This window comes from Petaurus breviceps, unplaced genomic scaffold, assembly GCF_028583685.1.
Source record: "Petaurus breviceps papuanus isolate PSGF00001 unplaced genomic scaffold, PetGlider_PUasm1.0 91041, whole genome shotgun sequence".
Taxonomy (NCBI): Eukaryota; Metazoa; Chordata; class Mammalia; order Diprotodontia; family Petauridae; genus Petaurus; species Petaurus breviceps.
The window spans coordinates 3277595-3302409 of NW_027187400.1; the positions used below are offsets into that span (position 1 = coordinate 3277595).

At 38.6% G+C, this 24815-nt stretch overlaps 1 protein-coding gene across 18 annotated transcripts in view; it reads right to left on the reverse strand.

The window, feature by feature from the left end:
• EPB41 (erythrocyte membrane protein band 4.1) overlaps positions 1-24815 on the reverse strand; it is a 191324-nt gene that overhangs the window by 17287 nt on the left and 149222 nt on the right. For 7 of the 18 annotated variants that reach the window (XM_069079302.1, XM_069079308.1, XM_069079305.1 and 4 more), the window contains 2 exons: positions 2612-3070; positions 1255-1383 (listed from right to left, as the gene is read on the reverse strand). The exons of 1 other annotated variant lie outside the window; for it this stretch is intronic. In XM_069079302.1, coding sequence (XP_068935403.1) covers positions 1255-1383; positions 2612-3070 — 588 coding nt within the window. 10 more of the 18 variants (XM_069079317.1, XM_069079313.1, XM_069079311.1 and 7 more) reach the window with 5 other exon arrangements.

Consider the following 24815-nt stretch of genomic DNA (forward strand, 5'->3'; position numbering starts at 1 on the left):
AGAGAGAGAGAGAGAGAGAGAGAGAGAGAGAGAGAGAGAGAGAGAGAGAACAGTATGCTTCAGCCTGCATTCAGACTCCATAATTCTTTCTCTGGATGTGGATAGCATTTTCCATCATGAGTCTTTTGAAATTGTCTTAGATTACTGCATTGCTGAGAAGAGCTAAGACTATCATAGCTGGTCATCACACAGTGTTGCTGTTACTGTGTACAATATTCTCCTGGTTCTACTCACTTCACTAAGAATCATTTCATATAAGTCTTTACAGGTTCTTCTGAAATCCACCTGCTCATCATTTCTTATAGCACAATAGTATTCCATTACATTCAAATAACACAACTTGTCCAGCCATTCCCCAACTGACAGACATCCCCTCAATTTCTAATTCTTGGCCACCACAAAAAGAGCTGCTATAAATATTTTTGTATATATGGGTTCTTTTCCTATTTTTATGATCTCTTTGGGATACAGACCTAAAAGTAGTATTGCCGGGTCAAAGGGTATGCACAATTTTAGAGCTCTTTGGGCATAGAAGAACTTCCTTCTTTCTCCTAAACCATCCCTTCTAGCTGTTCTTCCTAGCCCAAAAGAGTTTGCATAGTATAGTATGGTAGTGAGACATGTCTTAAAAAGACTTTGGGTACCAGGTCTTTCCTACTTCCCCAGTGGCACTACAAGGCCCCCAAGCACTCAAATTCATAGTCTTGAATTCATGGTTAGCTGCCCTCTCCGTATCTGATTCATTGATAAGTGCTTTTCCCCACAGTTTGTTATGGACTCACTTCTTCCTTCCTACTTCAAAAACCATCACTTATGTCTAAGTCTTCATCACAGTTTTTATGCCTAGACAACCTCTGCTCTTGCTCTGCCTCCATTTTCACCCTCAAACACTGACTTTATCTGGTCACTCCACTGATACCCTCCAGTGACTCTCTATTGTCCATCCAACTGATGATCTTCAAAGCCTTCCACACTCGATCTTCATCATCCTTGGCCACTACTCTCACCAGTTACCAACCCCATTAAAAAAAAATTTATTTCCAACACAGACTTACTAACCTAGCAATTTAATTGGCTTTCTGTGTATTCTGCATCCAGTGTAAATACATTCTATAGACTGATAAATGAAAGGGAATTTTCCACTTCCGAATCTATGAAAAGCAAAACCAGCAAATAAATGCCCCTTGCTAGAAGTATGGAGAAGAACTTGATTATAAGTAAATGAAGATTTAGATGTTAAAAATGGTATCTTACCTGGGCAGCCTCATAAGTAATAGTTTTTGTCTCAGTGTGAACAATGGGGACATCTTTGGTTGGGATTTCACTTTTCCCAGCATTAGCAACATCCGAGATGGTGACTGTCTGAGTCTTCACCAGGGGAGGCTACAAAATAGTGGAAAAGCACAATTACCTGTGTCCTTTCTGGGGGAAAAAGCTGGCCGACCTTCTGACACTGACCTGATCAAAGTTTCAGGGTCTTAGCAAAACAGAAATCCAACTCAGAATCCCAAAAGTTGTTTGCACAGGACTTGTGAATCATTCTGCAGTAGTTTTAACAAAGTGTCAAACCATAAGGGATAGTAAAGAATTATATTTTTATAATAATCTGGGTATGGGTATGCCTAAAAAAGTAGCCATAAGACCATGCAGTTAAAATGAATGATTTAAAGCATTTTGGATTGGCTTCTGAGCCAAAATTTGAATACAAAACTGTTTGCCAAATAGCAATTATTGTTTCTTTCTTGTGACCATAGCACTGCAATCAAGAAAATTGGCCATACATTTCTTCCTTTAAGTTCAAATGATGCGTGAACAACAGTGACCCTGGAATTCATTAACTCTTTTCAAATCAATGTCAGATGTTCACTTTTGAGTTGTTGAAAGGAAAGAGTATTTGGAAAGCTGGAAAGAGAAAAATCAGTTATGCCACCACCTGGTGATTAATATCAGAAGGACAAACATTAGTGGAAGAAGGGAAGGCCATCTTCGCCAAATTAGCTCACCTCCACAAGTTGGTAAATCACTCTGAAAGCTGCCCCTTGATTGTGTAGGGGTTACATGGTCATCTACTTTAGCATAAATGATTAGTACCAACAATCACTAGAACCCATTGTTCTTTCTCCCTGGGATGGGAGTGGTGGAGGGTAACAGAACAAAGTAAGCAATGAATAGTATTAGCATCTTACAGAGTCAGATTTTGTGATTGAGATATGTTCCTATCTTAGATCTGAAATAATCTTGGTGAGCAACCAGCTACTCTTTTTCAACATAGCTGGTTATATTTTCTGAGCAATTGCAATTATCAAAAACATAGATGTCTCACAATTTTACCTTTCCTTATAAATTTGCATTTGAGCCAAGAAAGGTAGAGTGCCCTTTTTAAAAGCCCTTATCAGTCGGTGTAATGATCATGTCAGGCTTATTTCGATGAGCTTTGCAAATTAGCTGGAGAAAAATCAATTCTTGCCTTGGAATTCCTCTGGGTAAGTTTCTCTGAGACAGACTCTAGAGTTCTTTAATCAGGAAAGCAAGAAATAGACTGCTCCCATCACCATCCCAAGGAGAGTTCTGGCCCTCTCCCAGAGAGGCATTTGACCCAAACCATTACTACCTGGAAACTTCGAATGAGGGTGGGGAACCCTGAACCCACACGAAAGTCAGGATATGGTCCATTTTGCTTCCCAGGTAGCTCATTTGGTGTAACATGGTCTTCACCACCCTTTTCCTCTTTTTCACCAGCATACAGCTGACGAGAAGCAGGTGTTTCTGAGAGCATGCACTTCGAAAGCTTTAAGGCACCAGCTTGCTCTTCTACACCTGTACATACCCCATTTGGACAACTTAGCATCTCCTTGTTATCAAGGAGACCAGGTGACCCATGTGCCTTGTCTTCTGCCTCCTTGTCATTTATGGAGACAGGCCCAAAGTCATGGCTTTGTAGAGACTCCGATAAGGTTGTCATTTGGCTCCCACTGTGAACTACTGAATGCTCAAGGCCCTCCCATTCAGAGTCAAGGTTTGGTTTCTCTGTCACTGCATCCACTTCCTCTTTAGGAATGTCATTCATAGTCTACAAGTGAATGAATATACACAAAGGCAAGAAGATAATATTAGAAATGAAGGTGGAATGCTTTGAAGTAATAGAAGCAGATGATCTTAAAGGAAGACCAAGTGTCTTGCTATTCCTGTGGATTTCAAAGTGTGGAAATAATAACACTGGCATAAGCCAACAACCTCCTAGCTTTCATAGGCTTCAGAACCAAGAACTATTGCTGGAGATGGTCCATGAAACCAGAGTCACTCCAACTACCAGGAAGGTGCTGCACTTTAATTTCAGTCAAGCATCTGGGTAGACCCTGATATAATTAGTCTGAAGAATTTGGGGCTATATCTTGCTCAGTATCAAGCACCCTTTGGGTTTCCCTACATGATTTCTTTGGTGCCTAGAAAAATCGATTTGTCTTTCCTAAACATTCATCTCCCAGGAAGGATCTGAGCAGAGAGGAGGTTCCACCTCATTAAGGGATTCACAAATATTCCTGAGAATGATAATTTAGATGAAATGTGGGCTGAGTTCCATCACCCAAGCCTGATTCACCATTTTAAAGCTGACTGATTACTATACTAGCTCCTGATGACACCATCAGGTTTATGGTCCAGATTTCATTTTACCTGCCAACAACAGAGAAGGTGTGTTAGTACAGGGATGCCCAAGCACTGACCAATTGTAACTAATGTCACAGCATCAATTTCAATACTAATGCTCAAATGCCTTTTTCATATTTTTAAGAAAACTGCCTGAAGATGGGCAAAAAATATGACTTGAAACGCACCATCAGGGAAAGACTACCATCTGGCAGATGAAGTATGTGATATGTCCAAGAAATATAGAGTACCTTAGGGATTAAGAACCATGGTTTACTCTTAGGCTAAGTGGCTAAATACCTTGTCATAAATGAATGCTTCAAAGCAATCCTGTATCAGTACTTTCTGCAGCAGTAGAGTATTTAGCTAACCCTAAAACTCCCAGGAGGGTGACTGAAATGGAAAGATTTGTCTGGGGACAAGAGATACAAGTGATATAAGTAAGAAGGCCGGACTGGCCATCTGAGCAAGGAACAATATTAAGAAAGCCAAACAACACCAGAGTCAGCTAGCATTGGTTTGCTGGCAATGTTCTGAAAAAGCAGCCTGTATTATGACATCTGTAAGTTGGTTTGGGAAGAGTCCTTTTAGCACAGCTCATATGACTCATGAACTTAATACTAAAGTGACTATCTTAAAAAAATTCAGTTCAGCTGAAGGGTTTATGCTTAGAAAACAATTTAACATTTTAGTTCTTCCACCAAGATGTGAATATGGCAATTAAAAAAAAAGTCTCTCATTAGAGTATATATCATTCCTAGAATGTGACAATAAGAGTGAACAGTAGCTCTATGAAATTAAGGAAGAGTACTTATAACCTAGGAATGTCGTTCTTAAGCCATGTCTAGAAACCTTACATTTAATTGCTTGTCAATTTAAACTGTAGGACAACTAATACTAGAAAAAATTAGTTTCACTCCAGGTTAGTCTTGCATTGCCAAGAATGAATATTATCTAGTATGTAAAAGATGGATTTGAGAAAGGGATGAAACCAGGAGCTATGAAGTTTGACTTCTTAGTGGCCTCCTTGCCACAGATGTCTGACATTATTTTACCACACTGCTTTTTAGGGGAGCTGACCACTCTTTTCTTGATGGTTAAGCTAGCATGACATAGACCCACTTAAGAAACAGAAATACTGGGTACAAACAAATGAGCCCTAACAAGGTAGTACACCAGGTTCAATATTCTTGAATATACAGCCAACTATATAGATCAACAGGAGGATTTTTATGCATTATGACTTTTTGCTAAATAAAAAATGATTTTGTTTGTATGGCTAAAAAATATTCCAGGCAAAACAGTCTATTTTTTAAAAAGAACCAAATTTATACCATTCTGATTAATGAGAGATAGGTGATAGCCTCATTAAGGTGCCATGTGGGAATGAAATATCATTTAGGGTAATGAAATTTTTTTTCTAAAGCATGCATCTAAAACACAGGTAAGGTGGACCATGGTCAGTTCAGTTACATTGAGAACTACTGCTTTTGTCTTGAACTACTCCACACAGAACAGCCATGTCAAGCAAGGACATAAGAACATAGGAATTGACAGAACCACGATCTGTCCAGCTGAGCATTCTGTTTCTGAAGTTACACTAAGGAATAGAAAACCACAGAATGTCAGAGATGGAAGGGACTAAGGCACTCATTTTATAGATAAGGTAACTAAGATGCAGAGCACTTAAATAACAGGTCTGGATGGTGAGGAAGGGCTTTCTCTTTGACATACCTCAAAAGAACAGGGATGTATTCCAAGCAAGTTTCTGTTTGAAATAATATTTGTTAAGGAATACAAAGGATGTCTAAAGCTCTCATCTAAAGATCATATATCCTAGTGGCTGACATTTTTCTCCTAGGTATCAGAAAGATAACTAAACCCAATGGAAAGATCTTAGCATATGGAAGGTACACAAAGCTTCCAAGAGACAAGATTAATCAGCTGTCTTAAATACTGAGATTTTATGGACAATGCTCTGTCTTAGCTAAGATGGTCAGCAAGGTTCAACAGATGACATGATGAAAGACACCATATATCTGTACATATTAAATAAGAAAGCTAAGTAGGACCTTCCATGAGAAACCTATATTATCAAGATCTGAACTACTGACATGTTGTGATTGGGCTGATCAATTATGCAATGTGATTGATCACATGATTAAGGTACATTGGCATGGGGTGAAAAGCAAGCAATGTGAAAAATCTTTGTGGATGGGGGTGGCCAGGTAGCACAGCGAGTAAGGGTACTGGCTCCAGTGTCGGGATGACCTGGGGATCGAATCCGGGCTCAGCCACTTAGCACCCACCCAGAAACACCTGGCTGTGTAACCTTGAGCAAGTTACTTAACCCCTATTGCTTAAAAAAAAAAAACCCTTTGTGGTTGCTGACTCTTATGGAAGATTTATAAGAACCTTGTTCCACTGGAGAAGAAGCTGTCACTTATCCACAGTACTATAAAGTTGATGAAAGGGATATTGAAGAGAACATTATACAACATATCATAAAAACTGACTAGCTGAATGAAGTCCTCAATCTCATAAAATTCTATCTGATTAAGAAAATTAAAAGCAGAAACCATTAAGCTTACTATGTTAATTGTTTACTGCTGTACTCACAAAGGAAAAGTTTACTTGTACCAGAATGGTCCTTAATCAGTATGATACTTATTTGCTGGGCTTTTTTTTGGGGGGGGGGGGAGTGTTGTTTCTTGATGGTAGAGGGAATAGGGAGGGAACCAAAGTGTAGCTTTAAAAAAGACGCATTTTTTAAAAACTATTTTTTTAAAATGTACTTTCAGTCTCAAGACCATAACCTATGTATATGCCTTTACAACTCTAAATTACCCTTCCACTGGTTTACTGAACTCTAGATAGCATTAATAGCAAGATGTGGGCGTTTTACTGGAGTTTTGCTGTAGCTCCATCAAATGCAAACCAGATCCTCTCTTTTCAGGCTATTTTTGAACTTAAAGATTTACATATGTCAAAGGCTTGTCAAGGTAGAGATATTCATGTTCAGATGATTGTCTTTCTTCACAAGTATTCTAGTGAAGCTTTATCTGGAAAGGCTGAAGAGAGCCACATCTTCCCCCTTCCCATAGGTCTTAGCATTTCTACCACACACACCAGCCATCTTACAAGATCAATTTTACCCTTAAGTGGAAAGAGAAAAGCAATACCTTTCCCTGACTGAAGAAAGTCTTGTTTCCATCATACTTTGACCTTATATTTATTAATACCTGGGACAGGGAGACATTCAGTGGCTCTGAATGGTCTGCTTGTGAACCTAGCATAGCATCTTTACCCAGCTATTCACACTTACTGTTGGGGGTAAGTGAAAGAAAAGAAACAGTGATATCAAAGATATGGAACTTTCCTAACAAACCGTTTTTCTTCCAACTTTTTTTTAATCTCATTTTTGTCTACTGAAGAACTGTCTCTGGTTTATTAGTTAATGACAAAAATTTTACTTCTATCCACACTTGAGGACAAGGCATCATTATTATCTGACTTTTACATGGCTCTTTAAAGATGAAAAGTGCTCAACAGTTTCTACTAATTAAAAACTAGTTAGAGGAAAGAATTAACCACTGAGAAGCTGGCTGGTGTCCTGGAATAAGACTTGAAATCTGAAGACCAGTTGCTGGGGCTGAACCCCAGCTGTGCGGCTAGTCCTGAGCCTCCATGAGCTTCATTTTGCTCCCTCACCTGTAAATGACGAGGGTCCTGGCACCACATCCCTCCATCACCCCACCCCAAGTTGGCTTTAAGTAAGAGCTTTGTAAATAGGACATCACTAAACCTCCGCCTGAGTCCTGTTCTAATACCACAATGTGGCATGGTCATGACAACCCAGGGCCCTTGAAGGCTCTGCCAGTGGAATTTCACCTGTGGCAAGCCTAATCAAAAAAGTTCAAAGAGATTCATCAACAGAAAGGTGGCCATGAGAGGAGCAACCATGATATGGCAGTGAGGGGTTGAGACAGATACTGTTCATGCCCACACTGATGAAATCACACATTTTTGGAAGTATTTTCACTAAAAATAAAACAGAACCTAATGTGACAATCTGGTTTTAAAAGTCAATTATGAAGGGTTTAGTATGTTAAGTAACACCAAATACAGAAAATTCACCCATTTAAATGGCTGGACTCTCATTCTAGCTTGCTTAAAGTGCCTTAAGCAGAGATGTTAAAAAAAAAAAGACTGAATTTCTTATATCTTCTTATATGTGCCTAAAAGTCCTAAGATGCTCCAAAGTTATTCTGGTGAGCTATTGGGAATCTGAAGGTTCCTAAAGCTGAAGTCTAGACCCAAACAAAGAATTTATAATGGGTAAAACCATCAAGTGAAGTACCGCAGGAGACAAAATGTAGTAAGTAAAAGTTATAGCTCAAGAACATCACATCCAATAAACACATTATTAGTATTCATCCCCAAAGTTTAAGCTTTACTTTACAAAAAGGACATGAATTAAAACATCATAGAAATCCAGCCTCCCTCTTGGAAAGTAAGTGTGTCTAGAGCACCTGAAGTATCTGGTAAGACTGGGCCAAGCCAGTGGGTTTAACCAAGGCTGGTGCTAGGTCTTCCAGTCTGTTCGTTAGTAAGTTCTCAACTAGGTCTTCTTTGTACTTCAGGGAGCCCCTCTAGCCAGAACTTGGAGGAAAGGAACAATGACAGGAGAAAAAACAAGAATTAAAACACACTTAATACAAGAACATACACCAATTTCCTGCTAGTCCAGATATCTAGGAGATAATTCAAACTAATGTAAACAGCTTTATGTTCTTAAAAAAAAAAGGGAGGGGGGAAGATTATACATAAGATATCTAATTACTTTAAACTTTTCCAGACTTTTCATTTCCAGGCTTCACAAATGACCTTTTACATATTGGTAGTGCTTTTGGTGGTGAGGGTAGGTAGGTAATCATTTGTCACCATTGCTAACTTACTTTTCTCTGCAAAAGACACCCAGAATATACCCTCTGGTCACATTCTACATAGGCATACCCCTCCTAATGCTGTTCCCACAAAAACTCACTAAATAGTATTTTTAGGCAATATTTTTAGGCAATAGATAGTTAAGGAAATCTTACAAAAGGGTAATCAATCACCACGAAGCAGGGCTTCACAACATTTCCTTGGGGTTTACTCAAAATGTACCAATGACTTTACTGCCAAATATCTTCAGTTAGGGTCATATTATACCAGGCAGGCCTAGATTGAAATCCCCAAAGCCCACTGTGCCCACCAAACTCTCACTGGTTTTCATATTACCTTTATTCTCTTCTAAGTTGCAGTGAGCTAACATGGTCGGTCCTGCTCATAAGTTTGAATGTTCTCAGGACCATACAATATAAAAGGCTTCCTTTGGTCGAAGGCTTTGTCTACAGATTAAAATAAAAAACACTTCTGGGAAGAATAATACATTTAAAGGTTTAGTAGTATTTATGCGTTAGTGAAGATGTGTTAATAAGACACCTTTCAGAGAAGAGATGATTGGGAGAATGAACAACCTGGGTACCTGAAGTGATGGGAGGCAGGGATGGGGGAAGTGTACATGGAAGCAAGAGTTGAGGTTATCTTGCTAAACACAGAAAGGCATAAATACCCAGCCAAAGAGTCCAGCTCCTGGTTCTTAACAAAAGTGAAATAATACACACATTATAGTCATTGTCATCATCATCATTATCATCAAGCACTTAAATAAATAAAAGCGCTCCTGCCAGCAAGGTCAGGTAACATGCAAACAAAACAGGGTGATCAGATCAGTTAATTGCGAGTGCCTCCTTTGTCACTGACCCTTGAGTTTCTAAATGGACTCTGGATGTCTTATTGAAGAGCTTGTTGAAGGAAGCCTGGGACTGAGCACAGCCTCAGGACCCAAACGCCTAGATCCCAACTCTGCATCCCACCAGCCTGGGCACTCTGAGGCCACTCAGCTGCCTGCTTGCCTTGTCTATCAAACACAGACTGTACAAATGCACACAAAAGGTATAAGCATAGTTGTACTCCATGTCCCATAAAGTCACTATGAGGAAAATACTTTGTATGCTGAAAAGCACTAAGAAATGGGAGCGGTTTTTAGATATTCCGAAGAGTGCTGTGAGAAAACACGTGCACATATGTATTTATATATATATCTCCACTTATTAGCCATACCTATAAGCTTCCTCCCAGTCTAGAATACATATGCCATTGATGCTGCCCTTCTGTAACTAAAAGGGGGCAGGACTTTCAATGTGCTAATGGGCCTTATTCGATCTTAAGATATAAAAATTTGGGTTGGGCACTTGCAATAAAAGATAAATCGGATATGGCGATGGCTTTCTCTGCAAAAGCTAGATGAGAAAACACAGTGTACAAGGACAACAACATGAGCAGCAGGTTCTGCACGCCACTGCCCCACCATTCTTCCACAGAAAAGGGACAGAAACAAAAAAGCAAAAACAAAAATCAGTCATTCAAACCCCTCTACCCACCCACCCTGAAGCCGAAGAAAAGAAGGCTATATGAAAATAAAAGTCTGGGCACATTTCTAGTGAAAAAACAAGACAGGTCAACTTATAGTGTGAAACTTATAGAAAGAAAGTACAGACTCACAGAGACTCAAGATGGGGATAAACTAACAACCACAGATCTTTATGGCTCTCCTGAGATCTAGGTAAACAGAGATATCTCAGGTAACAACAGATGTCATGGGGATGTGCAGGGAGACACTGCTTAAGCCAGCACTGTTTGAACTTAAGCAAGTCCCCTTATCTCTATGGCCTCAGTCTACTCCTCTGTACAAGGGGAATAATAATTGTTATTTTTTTCACCTTTATAAGATTGTGCTTTCTACTTTCCAGAGTATTATTTATGAATTGTTATTCAACATCCTTTGTCTTCATCAACCAATTCCTTCCCCTAACTTCACTCTTTTTTACATCACCCTTAGCTACAACTACACTTTTTTTTCTCAGTTTCCCACTTGAACTGTACCCAAGAAACATGGCCTTGTGGCATTCACTAGTTTTCTCAATAAAACTTGCAGTCATTTTCAAACTCCACTATCATATGCATGGAATACAGTTTGAACTTTGGTCATTTCTGGAGAAAGGAGTTGATGCAGTTAAGTCAAATTGATCCTTAATGACCAATGGTAATTATACTCTAAAAACATTTTCTAAATAGTAGTGTTATTAGATTATCCCCAATATAGGTGAATGCAAAAGCAAAAAAAAAGCTTTGAGATAAATGCCTGATGCAAAACTAGCCAGTAAGTAACAGAAAATTTGGCCTTTCAGCTGCACTCACCAGACAGGGCTCCGCAGGTCAAAGAGGTGTTCTCAAGCCTGAACAGAGCTGTAAATGTTAAAGTACTTGAGCAAACATTAGACATTAGACCAAAAGCTCCTTGTAGAGGAGATGCCTTTGAGGACCAGTAATATTTCAGTACAAAAATAAGTGGCTCACTCAGGACAAAACAGTCCCCTAGGAGGTTCCACTCTCCCACTAGCATGGAAACAGTCCAACACCTGATTTGTTTGCCTGTACTTTAAGATAGCTCATTCTAAAAGACAACAAACAGAAACAACAGGAAAGGGTAACAAGGAAACCTAAAATCAGTACTAAATTAAACTTTGTAGACACCCACCCTTGAATGGAAACAGCATCTTGATTCCATAGAACTACATGCAGAAGAAATTATTAGTCCTTTGCTATTAAAAAATTCCATTACAGGGAACATGGTTGTTAATTTTTTTGAAAACTAACCAAAGTACTAAGTTAGAGAAACATGAAGCCAAACATTGTAGTTTTCTCCCTATATAAGTTTTATATTTCTTAGTCACAGGCCCCAAGGCATATACTTTCAGCTAGTTAATACACCACATGCAATGCTAGATTTGAATAATCACTTGGATAATGCAAATGAAACATGAAAGGTTCACCTTGGGTAGAATCCGAAGTCTGCTCAGGGATGAATTCATACAATTTCCATTAATGCCACATAACAGCATCAGTCTCTGATCTCACACCCACTCCCACACTCCCACACTTCTCCTTAGTGATTAGAATGCCAATGGTTGGATGGCTGATAACCATTAATCTGTGATGTGTTCATTTCAAAAAAAAGAAAAATGAACCACGTCAAAAAATGTTTCTCTTTGTAAATTATGTACTTGCTGCATGGATTTTTGTTACAAAAATCTCAACTTATTAAATGCTAGATATTAGTTAAGGAAAATTTATTTCAGATTTAAAACATAATTTGAAGAAATCTGATCTTAAACCCAAAGGATATCTCTGTCTTAGAGTTAAGCACACAGAAATGACTGTGCCAGAGGTAAGTCCGTAAAACTCTTATTAACTAAGTACATTCAAAGAAAAATATATGGCTTATCCATGCAGACAGGCTAACAGGTTGACTTGTTAATGATAATAAGAGTTCAGGCAGCATAGTGTAACATAAAGAATAAGAGACCTGCATCGGTCGGGGCTCTAAGAATTACTGACCATGTTGCTACCTTCCTGAAGCTCAGTTCACCTAGCTATAAAATGGGAATAGTTTTCATTTTTACCTATCCCAAAGAACTTATAAACAAAATGATTTGTAAATAAATGGGAGCTATTAGTATTACAAAGCTCTCTTTCTCTGCCTCTTTTCAGTGAACCCAACTCTGCACAGAATTATTGCTTCCTATTTCTTTAATAATTAATAGAAACAGGACTCAGATTTACAACAATATTTATTTGTGATAAGTTTATGTTACAGAGTGAATAATCTGAGAAAAATATCAAAGAAAATGTTCACGAAAGAGACGTTTTCAGCAAAAAGTTCTTCATCCAATTACCTTTAGGTTCATGCAGCTCTATGACTCAACTAAAACAGGACTGAGTGGCCTCGGTCACTGATACTTCATGGGACACAGAAAGCTTTATTGGAGAGCACTCTCCTAAAACAAGCTACAAATCAAGAAGCCAGTCAGAGCAGAGTGCTCTTGACCAAGAAACCAAGACATTACTCTAAATCGCTATCACAGCTAATATCCACACATCCTTGTACTTCACAGGATGAAGTTCCTCACTAACAGAAGAAGACTCTCCCCCATAGATTCATTCTAATTCAAGAAATGAAAATTTCTTCTAGAACATATTCCTAGAGAATCTCAAATATAACATGGCACTGGATATGAAAATGGATCCCAAAGGTTGAAAATGAATTCTTTCCTTTCCTTCCATCTACTGCCCATTCACCTTTGAAATTTACCTTTTGTACAAGGGTCAGCCTGACTAAAACTGGAGAGATTCATCACCAGCAATATGGTCAGCAGGAGATGAATTCTGTTGGTCAAAGAAATTCATGATGACCATCTATTAAGGCATGGAGAGACTGAGATCTGTATCAAGATAGGAAGTTCACCTATACTGATGAAACTAGCAATCTGAAATAGCATTGTTTTACAGAAGAGAAGGATTAAAAAGGAGAATGAGCACTGGAACTAGAGTAAGAAAGTCTAGAGTCCAGTTTTGGTTCTATCACTCATTAATTACAACTATAGGAAAATCATTTAACCTCTAAGGACTTTGATTTCCCCATTTGTAAAGTGGGGGGGAAGGAGAAATTAATACCATATGCAACACTGTGAGTTATTGCTGTTATTTAAAACCATTAATCTGGAAGGTTTTCTGTATCTGAACACATGCAGCTAATATCAGCTGACTGATCATGAAATAAGATATGTGGGAATGACACACAGAAATAAAGTACTCTGACTTTTTATACACTAGCATAAGATATGTAGTTGAGGAGACATTTTCAGTGAACAGTTACAGCGCCTGACTTCACTGTTCACAATGAAACATTGAAAAGTGATGGATTTCTGGTTATTTATAAGAATATGTGGGTCAGAATAGAAAAACCATGCTTCCCCTTTCCCTCTAGCTCCACAAATCATATCTGGTTTTTAACAAACCTAACTATAAACAACAATCACAATTAGTATTATTCTTAGGGAGGGGGGGATATAGATCCCCCCAGTAGGTTTTGTTTTGAGGGTACAGCCTTTATTAAGGGAATAGTCTTGGTGGGGAAGGGAGAGAATTAAACCTTAATTAGAATGCAGAATAACTCTAAAATATCTCTTAAGCAGCAAAGTGCTCAGATCCTTCAAGGTCTTCAGTGCCCCAGTGAGTTGGGATTTCATTGACATGGGCACTCCTTCCAGCCATGCCAATCACAAGCCATCTAGACCTACTCATCCTGTGGGACATCTTTTCTACAGAGGATCTGCCCTGTGTGATATGACCTTCATTGCATTCTCTTGACATTTCAAGGATAAGAGTGGAGCAGCACATGGGCTGTCTACCTGTGTTCTCACTCTTGCCATGTGACCAGCCAATTTTCTTTCTATTTTGAACAGTATTTGTATACTTCAACAACATCCTTTATGCCACTTTTCCCAAACATAATTACAATATGTTTGCAATAAGATGCAGCCTGCTCATGTACATATGTGCCTATCCATTACCCACTGGGTAATGCTCAACTTCAATTCTTCAGACACTATGGTGCTCTATGACTCAACCAATACCAGAAGAATATTGGCATTTTAAAAAAGGCTTTGCAAAACTGCTTTTAATGACCCCAAGTTTCTCCCTGAAACAAATTTTCCAAAGGCAATCCAGCAGCCTGCTCCCTTCCTTTCAAATTCTGGTCACAACTACTCACTGTCTGAAGTGCAAGAATTTATATATGTGTGTGTGTGTGTGTATGCATATATACATGTATTATGTCATATATATTTGTGTGTGTTTGACATATCCATATATACACACACACACATACATAGATGGAGAAGCTATTTAGATTATGTATCTAATTGCATGTTATAGTCTAGATAATAGGTATTTGTCATTGACTTTGTTTTCCCTGTATAAGATAGTCAGGGTTGGATTTCTTAAAGTAGCTGATTGTGAGCTTCATTTAGGAAGTTCTGCACTACTTGAGGGCTTGATACTATGTCACAGAAACAGGAACAGCTGGAGGACTTCACCATCCACAGGGAATCCTTCTTCAACTTGGATTCTGTGATGGATCTTCTCCATGACAATGGTGAAAACATCTGGTGAGTATACAGTTCCCTGTATTATGCTTTGATTGATATTAATGATCAAAAGGTTCAATAAAGTTCTGTTGTTCTTTCTTTAAAAGAATCTTGTATAATATTAACATATGCATGAAAGATACCTTGTTGAAAGAAAGCCTTTCAGATAGCAATTTTGTCTAACAAATCAAATGCTTTTTATAGTTAACAAATAAGCACAGTTAGATCTTATATTCTCTGCATCTTTTAGGCAATTGTTATGGTAAAGATGTGGTCTACTATGGAAAATAACTTTCAAAAGCCCATCTGTTCCCTTCTAACATCATTTTCAAGGATGCCCTCAATGCAGGTGTAAATTATTCTGACAACTGTCACACTAGAAATAAAGTCATTTGGGGGCCCAAAGTCACTAAAAGAGGAGTTAGGAGAATACTGTAAGCTCACTGTAAAAGCCCAGAGATACTTTCTAAAACAGGATGAAGAAACATGCCCCTTTCTTACTAATAGACAAATATACTACAAGAAAATTTTCAGGGGTGGCTAGGTGGAGCAGTGAATAGAGCACCAGCCCTGAAGTCAGGAGGACCTGAGCTCAAATCTGGGCTCAGACACTTGACATTTGGGGTGGCTAGGTGGCACAGGGAATAAGAGTACTGGCCCTGGAGTCAGGAGGACCTGAATTCAAATCTGGTCTCAGACACTTGACACACTTACTAGCTGTATGACTTTGGGCAAGTCATTTAACCCCAAATGACCTCAAAAGAATTTTTTTTTTCAAATTCTAATGTCTAGAGAATTGTCTCATAAACCTGAATCATTCCCTAAAATGTTTTCTGTCCTATCAGAATCCTAAGTGGTTGCCCAATGTTGTGGAGCAGCTGAGTTTATTATGTAAAATATGTTTTAAAGGAGAATGAATCAGTAAGCAGAAGCTTAGATTTCTGGGTAAGGAAATGTGACTAGATGAGTGGGGGGGGGGGAGAGAAACCAGGAGGCTGAGCTAGAAAGGGGAAGGGGAAGTGAAGGTTAGCATGCAGAGAAGGAATCAGGGCTAGGACCAGACACTATACACTGTAAGTTACTTAAGGGCAGGAGCCATATTTTAATAAAGCTTTGTGTCTCCCATAGCACCTAGCCTATTTCTTAATACAGTAAGTACTCAATAAAGATGAACAAAGTTAGTGTTTAGGAGCAGTATGTGGCCTTCTCTCTTTCCAGTCTTTCTAGCAGCTAATCATATCCTGCGCTTTCCTGAGTTAAGATTTTCTAGTTCATATGTGGGCTGCTGCTTATGCTTTGGGGTCAATGGAAGAAAGAATTGGGAGGCATATAATTAGATCTTTGACTGGTTGCAGAAAAGAAGGAATAAGACTCAGTGTCTTGTTTAACTTAAAAAAAAAACTTTTGAATATAAGACTTGCCACACAGGGTCATCAGGCCCATTATCTATGTCTTTGACAAAGGCATCAAGCGATATTTGGAAGGACATAGTTGTCCTTTCTGTCACCAGCTTCAATGATCCAGGAAGAAGCCAGTCAGGAGAAAAGAGGGTTTGGAGACACAAGATCCACTTCTCTTTCAGCTCAGTTTTTTATCACCTGTTTAATTTTGGGCAAGTCATTTTACCTCTTGGGACTTCAGCTACCTTGTCCATAAAATAAGGGGGCTGAGAGAGGGGCCACATGCCTTATAAGGTCCATACCAGCTCTTGAACCCTATGAAACACAGAAGGAATCCATTTTCTTTAATACTAGATTATGGATGTTATTCATAAATTTATCTAAGCCTTTTCCAGAGTTACTTAATGCTACTTACCCCTTACCATTGTGAAGAAAGCACTTTCTTTAATTTATACTCAAGTTCTCTCTTTCAAGTTTTAGGGCCCCTCCATGTTTTCTACAGTAGCAGGATTTAGTAAACAGGTCCCGTGTTCACCATAATGAAAACTTCTATGATGTTTATCAATTGTCAATTGTGTCCTGAAGAGACTAGAATAAAAAGGTTCCCAGTTTTAAGCACCAAAGTTAAGAGCAACTGTGAGTTTGATAGGAGGAAAACATTTCTGTATGAAACAGAAAGAATGTAATGCACTATGGCCAGTTCTTCACAATACCAGATAGAAGTCTAAGATTTTTAGCACTTTAATAGATAAGGAAGACAGAGGAAGCAAACTTTGCAAAGTTCTAATATACCACCCTTATTTTGACCAATTCTCTGGGCAAACAAAAACCCAAGTAGAGAGGCTCAGTTCCTTTCTGTTTTGTTTTTGTTTTTTTTTTCCCTGCCGTCTTTCTCTTATTAAGTGACCATCATTGGGTAAGCTAGATGATATAGTGTATACAAAAGTTAGGTTTGGTGTCCAGAAGACCTGAATTAAATCTTGCCTGGAGACACTTATTAGCTCTGTGTTCAAATCACTTCATCTGTCAGCCTTGGCTTCCTCATCAGTAAAATGAAGATAATAGCACCTACCTCACGGTGTTCTTGTGAGGATCAAAGGAGAAAACATTTGTAAAACACTCTGCAAATCTTAAAGTACTACATAAATGCTAACTATTAGCTAAAGTCCACCATGTGACTTTGGAAAGGAAATCAATCCCTTCACTCAAGTTCTCCTCTGAGATCACCCTGGGTTCCTTAATTCTATGCCAACAGAGTACCAGAAGTCATCCTCTGTCTAGTTCTGGCAGGTCCTACACCAAACTGGAAAGGTTTCTAAGTACAGATCAGGCAGCACTCCATGTCTATTGTCCAAATAAGAGTTTAGTCAAGTTTGGAAAGGTTTATCACTAGAACGTTAACTTCTAGGAATGTTAACTTCTTTCACCCACAGCAACTCACTAGACTAAGTCATAGAAGGAAGGCATTGATGGTGAGAGCACCTACAAGGATGAAATCACAGGTCCTTGAGTAGTGAAGTAATTATGCCTCCTCATAGCATAGAAAGTGACCCACAGAATCCAAGCTCTATAAAGTCTTACTAAGCTGGAAAGGTTTTGAGCATAGGTCCAGTGACTATTGTTTGAAAACCAATCTAGGTATGGGGAGATTCATCATTAAGGTTGATGAGTCTTGTAGAACTGGCCAATCAGCATTGAGTTTTTGGGCCACAGCAACAGAAAGTGGGTTATGGTCCATAGAGAGAGTACATATGTCAAAGAAATAATGAGATCTTTTGAAATATTTAAGAATTAAACAAACATCTAAAGGCTGATCTACAGGAAAGAGAAAGTACCATGCCAGTGACAGGAAAGTTGGAGACAAGTAACCTTCAGTTAGTTACAGAAAAGAGGACAACAACATCTCAAATAATTTAAAATCTATAGCTAATCCTCAGATCTCATCTTAGTCAGTAGTGTTAATCTCCTATTCCACCACACCGTGTACCAGACATGGAAATAAGAAGCAAAATTAATGAATTAAAGTTGAGCTACTTATATACTTCATTAAGGGAGTTCAGAACCTATCTGTGTCTTTGGATTCATATATCCAAGATCTATCTCCAATGTAATACTTACCTAAATTCTTCCACAAATCTTTTACGGAAAAAAAAAAATATCCATTCCAAAAGTTTGCCTTTTGATCTTTTACTGTTTTGTGGATACCAGTGCAGCAGGCAGGGCTGTCTATCTCTTAGCCATGATTCTTGCTTCAAGGCTGACCTCTTCTAGTCATCACTGTCCTCCCTGATATCTTCTACATCACATTTTACCAGCAAGTCATTGTTGCTAACATGTTACGGCTCACATACTACACATCTTTTCATTGTCCTTAGAGTCGATTATGATTTCGATTTTTTTTTAAATGGACCATGATGTTTCATGATTTGAATTCATCTTATTAAATTTTTCTTTCCCCTATTTTGGTGGGGGTGTTTTTGAGTAATGAAATGGTCAAAAGGCAGAAATGATGAATAAGAACCGATATATATAATATATATATATAATAATAGTATAAGCTATTAACTGGGTAAGCTGAATTCTAGACTGTGGTATATTTGGAAACAAAACAAAAAAGAAAAAAAATGCATTTAGTTTTGGTAGCTTTGACTATTAGAAGAAAATAAACTCTGTTGCCACTCAATTGCCACATGTGCAAATATTTCAATCTTATTTGAGATCACAGCTCTACTAATGTGAGCACCACTCCAAAGATGCCTGCCTATGTTCTCCTGCATCCTCCAGATCTACCCAATAGGCTCAAAACCTCTGTCTCCATTTTCTAGCCATGCCTGGAACTTTGCAAGTATTTAATAAGTGTTTGTTGATTTGACACCTATAGCACTCAGGTGTGAGTCAATCGGCTCTTCACTCTCTCTGCCTGGTGTGCCCATCTCCTTCCTGGATCCTATTATTTCTTTGACACCTTATATGTGACTTGTGTTTAAAGTAGCTTACTTCTACTCAGCATGTGCATTGCCATTTCCTTTTGGATAACTTCAAATCTAGACTCTTAGGCAATTATAGTTTGTTTTTTAAAGCATACTCAAATAAGTTTAGAACATTCTCCTAAGTTGGTGAGATCTTCTGAATGTCCACCTTCCTTTTAGCTCAAAAAGATAGTAGAGACATCAATGAGAGAACAATGCCCTAGGTGGCTTTGCGACTCTATGTTAAGCAGATATGGACTTGGGACCATGGAGTCTGGTTTGTTCCCAGATTGCTATGTGTAAATTAGGACACCAAGCTGGATAATCTTCCCACAGTAAGCTGGACCATAAGAAGCAATGGAGAGACAAAGCCCAAATCCTCTAGTTCTCTGTTCCATGCTTAAACATCAAGCTCTCCCTGCCCTTCCTCTTGCCAGTCAAACCATACACCAATATCTAAAACTAAATCTTTCAAACTGAGACCCTTTCACTAAGAAGTTATTTCAAAGTAGAGTCCAAAAGCAATGATTGGGACTCCCCTTCGAATACAGAGAAAATAAGAGAAGAACAAGGCTAGTTTCATCTATAAAATATACAAACCTATCCATAATCTTTTAAGTACAGCTGTCTGAAATCCAAAGTCAATATGTCCAATGTTTCACCCCCCTCACAACCCTAAAGAATCCATTTTTTAGGATTACTGTGCTGTCCTGAACAGTGACTGCTTGGTGGCGAAATTTTCTTCTACAGGTCATGACCATGGACTGTGATCAGGAAATGGAGCCTTTCATCTGGCCAACCGGCACCTTTGATGAAAAGTGGTGATCACCAGTCTGCTCAATTTTGAGAAGCATAAGGTATTACCAGTTTAGAGATTTGTTTTTTGGTGAGAATCCCAATACAAAGTGAGACATGCTTCATGCAAATTTCAATGACAGGAAGCAATGTTCAAAGAGAGAAACTGATGATCTGATCTCAGATAGTTACAAAAATAACAGAAAATTCTAGAACTATTTACTCTTTATTTCCTTAAAAAAAAAAAAGATACTTTCAGGCGAAATAATTTCTTATCCCATTTGGCTAAGATCATGTCTTGTACACTTTCATAAATAATGGAAAAGGCCATGACTAAAAGAGTTAAAATAATCACCCTTAATTAGGGAAGTATAATTTGATATTTTGGGCCAAACAGCTTTTTTCTGTTACTTCCCCTTTACTTAAACACTCTCTCTAAATGTTTAAGATGTGACATATACAGCTCTATTTTCTGATACCAGTTTCTACCACTCAAGCTCTCTTTTCTCTCTATAAGTTCAGTGGGAATGCCTAAATTGAAAGAGTGGCAGTTTTCAGGAAATAATCTAGAATCACTTCTACATACCTCAAGAAACAATAACATAATGCAGATGGATACTAGCAGGAAGAAGATTCTGGGCTCTAACTTACTTTTTTTTCTTGTTTTAAGCAGCAAATGTCTCAAAGATTTTTAAAAAAGCCTTTTTAAGTATAGAAATCTCTATGTATGACTTTACATATGAACTCAAATTCGAAAACCAATGTTTGAAACTACTTAGGCAATTCATCCTGGGAGATACATTTGGTGTCCCCAAGAAGCAAGCAGCATGCAAAGGTGAGTTAGTTTTAAAGTTAAAATAACTGGTGAAGCACCAGAATTATGGTCTGAACATAGACTGCACTCATATTTACATTTAAAGAAGTCCCACAAATTAACATGCAAGCACAAGACAAAAACTCATCACAATAATACTTTCACTCATATTACCATCATTAAAAACATTTTGTGGAATTAAACACAAATTTTCAAGAACACATTTGAAATGCATTAAGAAAGTTAAATCCATAAATATAGATTTTTAAGCTTATTTTCATGGGTAAGTATTCCTTCTAGTAACATCATTATTTCTTAAGTCATAAAGAGAAGTTCAACAGTATATTCATTCTGAGAAGTAAAACACCCTCAATAACCCTTATAAACAGAACTTAACTGGGGGAGGATCTCACAGTAAATGTGGATTTCAGTACCATACTGTTTTATGGTAGATAGAAGGAGACTCTGGAAAAATACAACCCTGGCTAAAGTTTAAAGGGCAGTGGTAGTTGGGTTGCCCCCCCTTTTTAAAACCATTAACCACTTGTTTATTAAGAGACAAGTCAGCTCTCTTCTGTATGCTAGGCAGCAGCAGTAGTCTGTCCCCGACCATCTCTGAAACATTCAAAAGAAGGCCACAGATGTCAAAAGCCTTTTTATTTTTATATTTTACAAAAAGGCTTTGTATACTAGTTTGTTTGATTTCCCCCAGAAAAGGAGTGGTTATGGATCAGACTTCATTATTCATTATGTATATTCTTAAGGCTTCTGAATAAATAGCAAGTCAGATTTTTTTTTTCCTTAAACCACAGAGCTCATGTCCCATGAATAACTTTTGAAGGACAAGGGAGAATCCCATAGAGTACTTACTTTGCTTTGTGTGTAGTCTTAGAGGGGGGACAACACAGCAACAGTAATCAGGAAGAACATGCAGGCTTAAGAGTCAGAGCTCTTGGAAATAGTACCAACCTGCCATATGCTTTTAATCTGATTTGTCTATGCATTGCAAAGGCTTGTTTAACTTCAGGGCAGAAAAGCTGGCCTGGCAATCCATTGCCACTCCTTTATACCCCAAAGACATGTATTGTACAAAGAAGAACACATTTTATAAACAGAAGAACAGTGGCAAGAACCCCTATGACTGAGCTCCTGAGAAAGGAGAACATCATTCGGGAGAAAATGCAGTAGATATAAGCCAAGGACAAAAGTTCAAGGTTGTGGTCTTGAAGTTTCAGGTGAGCACCCTGTTTTCAGGTCACAGAAAGACCAACCACCAAACAGCTAATGCAAGAACCACGAGAAAAGACATCATGAAAGGAATACGAGGAGATGGAAAAGTACTAGAGTACAGGTAGCACTTTTTGAGGGACTTGTGTTCCTCAGGGATTGGAATGGAAACCTTGGGAAGAGTTTCTTCATTTTCTTGCTGGGGCAAGGCTCTCTCAGTGGATCTCTTTTGCCTTTTTATTTTGTCTTCATCCTGTACTAACAGAGCACGTTCCTGTGTCTGCTTTCGTGGTAGAAGATCAAGAAAGACAGAGAAAGATGAACACAATGACAGATGGAAAATGCTCAAAAAATGATACTTGGGGATGTGCAAAGTATTAACTCAGGCAGATATTTTGGAATCTCTCTGCCAATCCAGGAATTGAATCTAATGAAACAACTCACGAGGGCAGTGCTCAGTGTGAGCTTCAGAGCAATCCTCTTCAGAAAATCCACCCAAGAGTTTGGGTCATTTCTGTTCTGTGGGCAGTGCTGATTCCTCTTTAGATAGAGTAAGCAAAACCAGCAATAAAGCACTTTTCTTACCATCAGAAAGTTGTGTCATAAATAGAAATAAAAGAATAGAAAAAGTTATTTTGGTATCTTCCCAAGAATGCACAGATCAAGCCTAAAAAACTGTAACTTCATTCACTATAGCAATTACTTTTGCTCTAAGAAGCAAACATCTTAATCTTATAAATTTTGAAGGTTTCTGCAAAAAAAGAAAAAAATATAAAACTTTATCTCATGCCCCCAAATTTGACTGTGGACAGTACAGAAACAACATTCAGGCCATTGCAAATCTCACACATACTCACACACAACCACAGACACATAGAGAGACACATGAAAACTACTTTTCAGATTGGAAGCTCTTTGACATTAACTTTTCTCTTTTCACATATATCTTTCTTCATTTGAGGAACTGTATCTGAAGGCATGACTTTACAAATCAAACATTAACAATGAAGGGCTATGTGCTACATTGTGTAGCTGAGAAAACTCTATTTTTCCCTCTCTGTGCACTGCCATGTGGGCATGAGCCAGGTGTTATCTAGGAGAGAAAAAATTTGGCCCTAAGTTCTCTTAGTTGAGCCAGCCTCCTCTGGTCACTTTGGAAGTTTGACACTGGTTCTTTGCACACCCCTAAGTGATGTGTATCAGGGAGAAAGTAGCTGGGGGACTGATCAGCAAAAATGGGAAGAAAAAAGAAAAGAAAGAAAGGATGCAAAATTAATGTGAATTTTAAAAGAAAAGAAAACCGAAAGGGAGAGAAAGACAACATAAAAAGAATAGGGTACAATTAAATTGGGTTTCTTCTCTCCAAATACACAGTAACATCCTCATGCAGCTTTCCAACTAGCCATGCATGGATGTAAGCAAACCAAAAGCTGTCAAAGCTGCTCTTTGAGCAGGTGGTCAGGAGTTACGCCAGGAGGCTGAAGGATGGGAGTCTGCTGGTGGAGCCCAAAGAAAAACATTACTCAGCAGCTGCTGTGTGGTCTGGGGCAGGGGATTCTCTGTTTAGTGCCATGACAAGAGCAAATCCTGCTTCAGCAGCACAAGTTCTAAGAGCAGCTTTACCTCAGGCCCACCAACCTTTCTCTCCGAAGGAAGGACAGAGGCTTTCTTCACCTGGGCATACACAAAGCATGGAAAAGTCAGTTGCCTTGCAATGCACCAAAGGAGGGGAAGAAGATTCCTCAGAAAATGGAACCATCATCCCAAGAGTTAAAGGAAAAAGAGGAAATAAATGCCAGAATGGGAAATAATTTCCTGTTAAAAAGACCATGGGATTTAAACTACGGCTGCACTAATACACCTGTGCATATAGGACAAAATTTGAAAATAACACCACCCTCACTCCAATCCCCCCAACCTCCAAGTGTCACTCCTTGGTGGGGCTCTTAGCCTTCTCTATAACACATGGGACCCGATAAATTGCAAAACATATCCTCACTGGCCATGCAGAGTTGAGTTTCTTTGCATTTATAAAAAGGTAACAGTAAGAAGAATGGCTCCCTGCTGGGCTTTGGGAGTTGCCTAACCTTAGTGATGGGTTCTGCTCTATTCTCTTTGCTTATTCACCCCATACCTTCAGTATATAAACCACCAAATGCTCAAGGGCCCCTATGGGTCTGTCAGCCTAGCTAAAAAGCATTTCTTAATGCTCCCCCCAAATTCCCCAAACTAGTACTGGTCTGCAACAGTCTCCAGAGGGGACTAAAATGTGTTATACTTCTGGAAACAGAGACCAAAACACATTTACTTTAACACTCAGAAAATAAAGTTCCAGTTTACTACCAGATTTCTGAAGGAGAGGAACAGAGATGGAGGGTTGATAACTAGGTACTTTCTAATGTTTAGAAAGGGAGTAATTGCAATAACCCTTATGGAAGTTAGCTTCCCAAAGCTTTGTGTAAATGTACCAAACTTGAACAAGCGTTGGACTAATCCACAGAAATGCTGGGTATCTTTCCAGCAAAGGTGGTGGAGGTGGGGCAGGGGAGGGAGAGATGCATATGGCTAAGGATTCCTAGGAGAAAATGGGCAGGGGGTTGCAATGGGTGGATGAGAAGAATGCATGTGGCTGGCAGCAGTGGCCTGCCATTGCTGGGAGCTCTGTACAGAGGCCTTTCATCCTACTCCACGGAGATAAACAGTTACAGAATGTTAGACTTGTTAGGGCCCACAGATATTGTCTAATCCAAATTGCTTGCCTAATTTTACCATATAGCTTTGTCAAGAAGTAGCTTAAGACCAGAAATAACTTTTGTAGGCTAACATTTTTTTTTCAGTTTTAAACATTGTTACATTTAGAACAATGCTC